The following is a 9,378-nucleotide window of genomic DNA, read 5'->3' on the forward strand; positions in this document are numbered from 1 at the left end:
GAGCCTTCTCAGGATCTCGGTGGGGCCTCCAGTTGATGCGCCCCCTCGACCAGCAAGGAAGACACAATCTCGAGCTCTTCTTCAAGCAGTTTTTATTCAGGAACCTTGAATAACAACTTTTTCTCTGACCCCGGGGGGGGGGGGGAAGCTCCCACAGGCTTAAGTACTCTTCTGCCAACCAACCCCGGTAAGCTACGTGGGTAAAGCAGATAGGCCACTCTTACGAGAAAGCAGGCACGACCCGGCAAGCACAGCCAAATAAGGACTTGTTTGTCACTGAGAGCGCTTGGTGTCGGGCTAGCGGAAGGCCGAAGCCTGCGCCATCTTTAAGGCGCGACACATCGCAGCTCTCCACAATCAGTCACTCAGCACAATGGGTTCTAAGTTTCTCTGCTGTCACAGATTAGAATCTCCTGCCTTTACAGACAGCTTCTATTACATTGTTCTTTGACAGTCTTCTGCATATGTATAATGCACCCCCGACTGCCCCCACTCCCCTCTCTTTCGTCACCCTTTAGCCCCACCAGTCCTACCAGTCACTTCCCACACTACTGACTTTGTTTTGTTCTGTGACCCACTGAGTTTAACCATGGCCTTCTGGGCACCCATGGGTGTAGAACTAAGCATTGGAGTCTAGTGGGCCCATCAGTGAGCCCTCAACTGAAGAGTGTCTGGCCTCCGGTTCCATCATCAGTCAATAGTTCAGCAGGGAGAGGCAGGGCCCAGTGAGCCCCTCCCCAGCCTGTGATGGACAGCTGACAGGCCCAGAGCAGGCAGCCACAGCTGTCGTGATCACGTGATCAAGGTTGCAATGACTGCGTCATGCCCAGAAGAAAGCATTCCACTGTCATCTCCCCTCTCTTCAGTCCCCTCTTCCACCATGTTCCAGAGCTTTAGGGGGAGGTGTCATAGATGTTCTATTTAGAGGTAAGCATTCAGTCATTGTGGATCATCAGTACCTTTACCAGCCATGATTCTCTGTACTCACAGCCAGTCATTGCAAACAGAAGTGGCTCTAAATATGATTGAGAGTGTCATTTGCATAAAGGTGGAAGTGGGGATGTTTAGAAGGCAATTTGGTGCCGTGTCAATTTAGCTAAACTCTTGTTTTTCTTAATGTAGAGATTGGCAAACACTTAAAAGCTTTTTCATAGCTTGTGAACATGGGAGTATGGCTAGCCTCCAGCATACTGATTTCAATTCTTTGAGCATACACACAGTAATGGGATTGCTTGATCATAGAATAATTTTCTATTTAATTTTTTGTTGTTGTTGTTGTGATGGTGGTTGTTTTGTTTGTTTGTTTGAGGAACTTTTTTCGGAAGTACTGCTTGTAGCCGCCGTTTGCTATTTCATATGTTCTTCTCTCTTCGACCCCTCTCCACCCCTTTTCTTCTCTCCTTTCAACGCCCCCCCAACACTAGATATGAGAGAGAAAAGGATAGAGAGGAAAGGAGAGGGATCCCTGAATAAAGTAAAGGATTGGAAAGGGGGTAACATTACTGTTCGACTACTTACTTCTAATTAGGGGCATCGGGCTCCCTGGGGCAAGTTTGATCTTCACTCTCAGGATATCTAATTTCTTCTTGTTTCTTCTTTGCACACAACACCAACCAACAGCCAACCACACCTCCCCCCCACACACACCAATGAACCACAGCTACCCACACCACCTAGCAGGGGCCCAAGCACCTATACACCTCCTGAAAAGTTCCCAGAGTTTTAAACGCAGAAACTATCTGCAGCTGGCAAAACCATGGTAAATCCTAGCCAGCTGTGGTGAAGCGGCCCCACATCCCCGCACCCGGGATTCAAATGAAACCAAAATTCTGGGGCTGGAGAGATGGCTCAGCGGTTAAGAGCACTGACTGCTCTTCTGAAGGTCCTGAGTTCAAATCCCAGCAACCACATGGTGGCTCACAACCATCCTTAATGAGATCTCACGCCCTCTTCTGGTGAGTCTGAAGACAGTTACAGTGTACTTACATATAAGAAGTAAATAAATCTTTAAAAAAAAACCAAAATTCCAAAATTGTCACTATATACTGCTTACATTAAGTCATAAAACCATTGTGAGAATTAAACAAGCTAACAAATGTCTGAATTAGGACTAATGTCTGACACCTGGTAAATGTGTTAAGCCTCGCTACTTTGTTACTAGATGTTTCCCCAACCATAAAAGGGTTCCTTATAGACTCTTTTTTTTAAAAATATTTATTTATTGATTGATCTATTTATTTATTATATGTAAGTACACTGTAGCTGTCTTCAGACACCCCAGAGGAGGGCATCAGATCTCATTAAGGATGGTTGTGAGCCACCATGTGGTTGCTGGGATTTGAACTCAGGACCTTCAGAAGAGCAGTCAGTGCTCTTACCCACTGAGCCATCTCTCCAGCCCCCTTATAGATTCTTATGTCTGTCGGTCTCTAAGACTCACCGGCCATTTGTAGAATCTAAGCCTGCTGCAGGATGAACTGTCTACTTAAAGAAGTTTGCTAACAGCCAGCCCCGCACTGAGGAGATCCTGCAGTATGCTCTGCACACAACCAGTTGGATGCATTTCAGTCAAGCATATATAGAAAGCAAACGGAGGCCCCCACTCGTGTGGATAGGTAGATCAGATGCTCAGAGCAAGAGTGCAGAATAAGAAGTGTTAACTAATCATTGTCTGTCTCTCTGATCACAATACAAACAAAAATAACGAATTGGACAGGCTTTTATTTAAGGTTTGGAACGGAAGAGGTGGGAGTGTTGGCTCACACCCATGGTCATAGCACTGGGGATATGAAGCAGAAGGACCTGAGAGTCCAAGGACAGCCTGGCTTAAGAATGAGACTCTGTCTCAAAATAAATAGATAAATAGAAAGAGAACAGGCTGGAGAGATGGCTCAGTGGTTAAGAGCACGTTCTGATCTCACAGATGACCCAAGCCTACACTTGGGTCAGTGCCAGCGCCCAAGGGTGGCTGACAACTGCCTGTAATTCTAGCTCCAGATAATCCAGCTCCCTCTTCTGCCCTCTAAAAGAAGCACCCCCCCACACACAATATAGTAAAATTAATCTTTTATAAAGGACAAAAAAAAAAACCAGAATGTGAAGTCTTTCCCATGAAAGCATTGCTAGTAAGTGCTTACTGAGCATGCTCTCCTACTAAGTGCTTACTGAGCATGCTCTCCTACTAAGTGCTTACTGAGCATGTTCTCCTACTAAGTGCTTACTGAGCATGCTCTCCTACTAAGTGCTTACTGAGCATGCTCTCCGCCAGACAGCCTGCCAGGAGGTTGGTAATGATTAACCATCGCAGAAAGCTCACAAGGAAAGAGGCTTAGCGAGGATGAATGAGTTGCCCCACACTGAACAATTTGTAAGTGATAGATTTAGCTAGGACTGAATCTTGGGCAATCAAATCCAGAGCTCCAGGTTCTGAACATTGACCAGACATCCTGTATATGTGTTAATTTTTTACAGGATTTCTTCTTCCTTCCTTTTTTTTTTTCCAAGAGGTTTCCCTATGTAGCCCCTGGCTGTCCTAAAACTCACTCTGTAGATCTTACTGGCATGTTACTCAGAGATCCGCCTGCCTCTGCCTCCCAAGTGCTGGGATTAAAGGCATGTGCCACCACCACCTGGCAATTTGTACAGGATTTTTAAATCCAGTCAAGGCTCAGTGTGACAGTGGCTCAGGTCTGATCTCTGTACTGGGGCTGGAGGCACAGCGGCAAGATAAGGCAATTGTGGTCCACAATGGCAAGTCCTTGGGGGAAAAGAGGCAAGCGGTGCATGCATCTGTGCAGCTCACTAAGTCTGAGCATGTGTGAGCGGTGTTCAGCGGGCTCATTTTCATGGGTGGCTGGGCAGTAGATACTCTCTCTTCTTCTTCTGCACTATAGAAGCAACGTCGGTTTTTAACTTGTGTAAACTGGACTCGAGCAGGTCCTCCAAGTCCTTCAGCATTTGTGACTGCTGATGCACAAACGGTCGAAGCATTTGATCGTCTTCCTACAAAAGAAGAAAGACTTCTTACGACTAGAGTAAAAATACAAATACTTTGAACATGTGAAGGAGGTGTCCAGGAAACGTGCCCATGTGGCTGAAGAACTGCATCGGAACGTTGTGTGCCGTCAGCCGTGACTGGCTGGCTCCAGGAAGGCTGGCTGGCTGTGCGAATCTACCGAGATTGGATGCGATAGTCCACAGCTGCAGACTGGAATGTTCTACACCCTTTCAGTACAGTAGCTATGCTGAGGCTTACACAAGGACTCCCAGATGGACGGGTTTGCTGATGTATTTTCTCCGCAGTGGACACAAGTACCCCCGAGAAGGGATCTGGAGTAGCAGTGACACCAGCAGAGGAGGGGGAAAGTACAGGCAGGTGACATTTGCTCTGTGCTTGGTTTCCTGTGTTGTTAGAGGTTGCTCGTTTGGATTTTGTTTTGTTTTGTTTTGTTTTGTTTTTCGAGACAGGGTTTCTCTGTGTAGCCCTGGCTGTCCTGGAACTCACTCTGTAGACCAGGCTGGCCTTGAACTCAGAAATCCACCCACCTCTGCCTCCCAAGTAGTGTTGGGATTAAAGGCGTGCGCCACCACTTCCCAGCTCCGTTGGGATTCTTTAACTGTTGCTTTCCCCATTGAGTTTTCCAGGTTTCTTCTTCACATAATCATTTGCATACTCTGAACACGAATACTTGATGTTAATTATGGGCTAGCAGTCAGGAAGTTTTAACTTTAGGGTACTTTGGCTTTTAGAATGAGGGGTGTTCATCCAGCTAAAGTCCATGAAAATAGCCCCAATTTAAAAAAAAATAAAAATAAAAATATAATTAAAAAAAAGCCAGGCAGTGGTGGCACACGCCTTTAATCCCAACACTACTTGGGAGGCAGAGGCAGGTGGATTTCTGAGTTCAAGGCCAGCCTGGTCTACAGACTGAGTTCCAGGACAGTCAGGGCTATACAGAGAAACTCTGACTTGGAAGACAGACAGACAGACAGACAGACAGACAGACAAAAAAACCTAAAAACGTTTCAGATAAGGGATAGTCAACCTATGATACAAATTGGTTTGTTAGGCCAGGATTATTTCTGTGGAGTGGGGAGGAGAGTGTTCACAGGTGTGCCCTGAGGTACCTTGGGACAGTCTCAGTTGTTCATAAGGAACAGTCGCCTTGGGTTTTTGAGACAGCTCAGTGTCATGAAGCTCACTGGAATAGATTAGGCTGACTGGCCAGTGAGCTCCAGGGGTCCCCTACCAGTCTCTCCTCTCCTTGACACACTCACTGCTCATTTGAGCTTTTTTTTTTTTTTTAACATGGTTCTTGGGGTCACACTCAGGTCGTCAGGCTTGTGCTGCAGGCATGCCACCGCCTGAGTCACCTCCCCAGCCCCCAGTGCTTTTACTTAGTTGTTTATGGGACCCTTCATCCAGCCGGAATTTGCTGTCTATTGTGAGGTATACAGACAGAGGTAGCCCTAAAGGAACTTGCAGGTCTAGGTACTGTGAAGGTATCTTCTTTTTATCAGGGCTCTGCCCTAGCCCCCTCCTCACACACTGTTGCTCTCCCAGAAGCAGCTGCCAGCCTGGTCTTCATGACCAATTCTTTGTCCTTTCTGAGAAGCTCCGTCCCTTAATGCAAGCCCAAACAGTGGTGTCCTCAGAGAATGGCTGTTGTGAGGGTCGGGTCATACGTGTAGAGTGCTTAATGGGCACAGGCATATGATCCCATTGCTTGCCTTTGCTCTCTTTCCAATCCTTAGACTTTGTATTTTCTGCCTCACTGTGCTGACCGAAGCCTGATATCGCAGGGGTGGATTAGCCAGAATCAGTGGCTTTTCCTTGTTGGAAAAGGAAAGCTGTCAGTCTTTAGTGATGGAAGCCTGGGTCTGCCTAACGTTTCTGTAGTGAGATGGAAGACTATCCATTTGATTCCCGGTTTGCCAAGAGTTTGTTTTGTTTTGTTTTTCAAGATAGGGTTTCTCTGTGTAGCCCTGGCTATCTCAGAACTTAATCTATAGACCAGTCTGGCCTCCAACTCAGAGATCTGCCTGCCTCTGCCTTGTGAGTGCTGGGATTAAAGGTGTGTGCCATCGCACCCCTCTAAGGACCCACACTTTTTTTTTATTGTTAAAGATTTATTTATTTATTTATTTATTTTATGAGTATACTGTTGTTGTCTTTAGACACACCAGAAGAGGGCATCAGATCCCATCACAGAGGGTTGTGAGCCACCGTGTGGCTGCTGGGAACTGAACTCAGGACCTCTGGAAGAGCAGTCAGTGCTCTTAGCCACTGAGCCACCTCTCCAGCCCCCACAACCTTTAAAGAACTATTAATTTGCTCATCTGCTCACACACCTCCCATCACCGTGCTATCAAACATTTCGGTTAAATGGGGTGTGATCTGGGTGTCTGGGGAGGCTGGTTACTCACGGGAGGTCTGCATCGCCTCAGTCTGAGGAGCTGTCCTCGGGCCACGCCCATCCCTCGATAGAAAACCTTGAGAGCTCTGGCCAGCTGGGCATCAGAGCTGGCCTGCCGAGCACACACTTGCTTAGCCTCTCTAGCAGCTGTCCTTGTGGCTCCTTCTGGATTATCCGGCTTCTGGGCTGGGGTGAAAGAAGAGGCATTTTTCATCAGTATCCAAGCATTTCTGTGATTATTTATTTGGTCTTTTCAAGATAGGATTTCTTGCACTGGAGAGACGGCTCAGGGGTTAAGAGCACCAACTGCTCTTCCAGAGGTCCTGAGTTCAATTCCCAGAAACCACATGGTGGCTCACAACCATCTGCAATGGGATCTGATGCCCTCTTCTGGTGTGTCTGAAGAGAGAAATGGTGTACTCATACATGAAAGACAGGGTTTCTCTGTGTAGCCATGGCTGTCCTGAAACTCACTCTATATACCAGGCTGGCCTTGAACTTGGAGACTGGCCTGCCTCTGCCTCCTGAGTGCTGAGATTATAAAGTGTGTGCCACCATGACTAGCTTTGGTGGCATTTTATATCTCCATTTACCAGCATATTTCTTTGGAACTATTCAAAGATAACTCAAAGCAAAAGAAAAGAAGTTCTGGTTGTTGTTGTTGTTGTTGTTTATGGTCTAAGATATGAACTAGCTCATTAAGATTTCCGATCCCATGGCTGGGGAGACCGTTGAGCAGTTAAGAGCACTGGCTGTTCTTCCAGAGAACCCAGGTTCGATTCCAAGCACTCACGTGACAGCTCACAACTGTGTGTGACTCCAGTTCCAGGGGAATCCATCTGATGCCTCTTCTGGCCTCTGTGGACACACATACACTCGGGCACACATACAAATACAATAGTCAATCCATCAATCAATTTTTTAACTACTTCCTATTCTGGACAAATAGCACATCCTAAATATGGGAGTTGGGAATGTGGCGGAGCACTCACGTGGTCCCGTCTCTCACCCTGTGGAGCAGAACCAGCGTTTTCCAGTGAAGCCTTGAGAAACACGTTTTCTCCTCTGAGGGCCCTGTTAACATCTCTCAGCAGCTCCGTCTCCTCCTCTAACTTGAGCAGCTTCTGATAAAGTTCTGGCACCTGGCTTGACGTGATCTACAGAGGATGCGCGCCAGCTCAGCCTGATGTGTAATGACCTTCATAGCCTTCCGGACTAGTGGTTCATATTAGCTCATGTAAACAAGGATGGAGTGGGGACGTGGGGAGAGGTTTAAATGCCCCAGGGCACCCCAGAAAGGCACACAGAACATTGAAGGAATGTTCTCTGAGGGGCCATCACCAAAACCGGTCAGTCCCCCGTGAGCTACCATGTATACATACCTGGCTCACGTCCTTCACACTGGAAAATGTCTTGGTGTCTACCATGATGTGGCCTTCACCCGTGAGCAGGACATCCAGCTGAGAGATGCCCAAGTGGGCACAGCCTTCTGCAATGTGGGAGAGAGACCAATAAGGAAAGGAGTCTCAGCTGCCCAGCTCCCAGTGAGCTGAGATGACCCAGGTGGAAGCCAGAGGCCTGGCAGAAGGCGGCTCCTACCCTCTGCTGCACAGACCCACCCGCCTCCCCCCCTCCCCCCGCCTCTGTAGCTTAGATCTGGTTGAACAATACACAGTAGGTTGAACAGTACACAGTAGGACAGAATGAGTAAACCTGGTTGGTACCTTGGAGGCCCCACAAATCGACAATGAGGGCATTTGTCAATAAGTAATTCAGAAATTCTCGAGACACACCCAAGGCTGCAAAGTGGATGGTCTCGTCAATTCTGGGATTCACACTTTTCCACACAGGTTTGGTATACAAAGTATTTGGAAGATCATACATCTTGTACCTGAGACAAGAATATAAAACAGAATGGAAAACCAGAAGGGACATGTCTATGGAGAAAATAATCAAACGAGCCACAGAACGACAGGCTAGTGCAATTAGCTAAGTTGCCCTATAATTGATTCTTGTGATTTCCAACTCCAGCACCTGTCATTCAGCATGACTATCGCTACCATAAAGCTAGTATAACAAGGAAGAAAGGTTTTCATCAATGGTTAGACTCTATTTGGATGCGCGAAGATGCTAAGTTTCACCAACCGGTGGCTGCACGTGTCATTAAGCCCCACACTCAGGAGGCAGAGGCAGGTAGATGGCTTCTTAGTTGGAGGCCAGTCTGGTCTACAGAGCAAGTTCCAGGACAGCCAGGAGGTCTTTGAGGTTTTTTTACTTTTTAAAGCATCCCCTTATCCTTTTTAAAAAAATTTTTAAAAAAGATTTATTTATTTAATCTAAATACACTGTAGCTATCTTCAGACACCCCTGAAGAGAGCACCAGATCTCACTACGGATGGTTGTGAGCCACCATGTGGTTGCTGGGAATTGAAATCAGGACCTTTGGAAGAGCAGTAAGTGCTCCTAACCGCTGAGCCATCTCTCCAGCCCTGCCTTCTTTATCTTTCGATAGTCTTTGAATCTAATGACCTTAGCCCTATCTAGTTTACCTGTACATTTTACTTAAATAATATACTTTCGATGGGTATTTTTGTGACAATTAAAGTGTCTAACACTGTAATAGGTTCAGTAGCCATCCAAGTAACCTGGAGGGTCTTGTGGTTTCTCTATTTGGTGGAGAAAGTAGTCATTTTGCAGTTGAGCAAACAGAAAAACTTAGAACTTTATGATAAACTCAATTAAAACAAACAAACAAACAAACAAACAACCAGGCAGTGGTGGTGTACGCCTTTAATCCCAGCACTTGGGAGGCAGAGGCAGGTGAATTTTTGAGTTTGAGGCCAGCCTGGTCTATGAAGTTAGTTTCAGGACAGCCATAGCTATTCAGAAAAACCCTGTCTCTAGCCGGGCGTGGTGGCGCACGCCTTTAATCCCAGCACTTGGGAGGCAGAGGCAGGTGGAT

The 9,378-nt window shown here is 46.8% G+C and overlaps 1 protein-coding gene across 1 annotated transcript in view; it reads right to left on the bottom strand.

Annotated features, from left to right (window-relative positions):
• Positions 1 to 3,676: 3,676 nt before the first annotated feature.
• The window catches only part of LOC116104530 (kinesin-like protein KIF28P), a 52,922-nt gene continuing 47,220 nt past the window's right edge, over positions 3,677 to 9,378 (bottom strand). Inside the window, exons 19-23 of the mRNA XM_031391070.1 lie at positions 8,141 to 8,307; positions 7,799 to 7,905; positions 7,426 to 7,573; positions 6,427 to 6,602; positions 3,677 to 4,002 (exon numbers count right to left, since the gene is read on the bottom strand). Of these exons, the coding sequence (XP_031246930.1) occupies positions 3,844 to 4,002; positions 6,427 to 6,602; positions 7,426 to 7,573; positions 7,799 to 7,905; positions 8,141 to 8,307 (757 nt within the window). The 3' untranslated portion in view covers positions 3,677 to 3,843. The remainder of the gene's footprint in view (positions 4,003 to 6,426; positions 6,603 to 7,425; positions 7,574 to 7,798; positions 7,906 to 8,140; positions 8,308 to 9,378) is intronic.

This window comes from Mastomys coucha, unplaced genomic scaffold, assembly GCF_008632895.1.
Source record: "Mastomys coucha isolate ucsf_1 unplaced genomic scaffold, UCSF_Mcou_1 pScaffold1, whole genome shotgun sequence".
Taxonomy (NCBI): domain Eukaryota; kingdom Metazoa; phylum Chordata; class Mammalia; order Rodentia; family Muridae; genus Mastomys; species Mastomys coucha.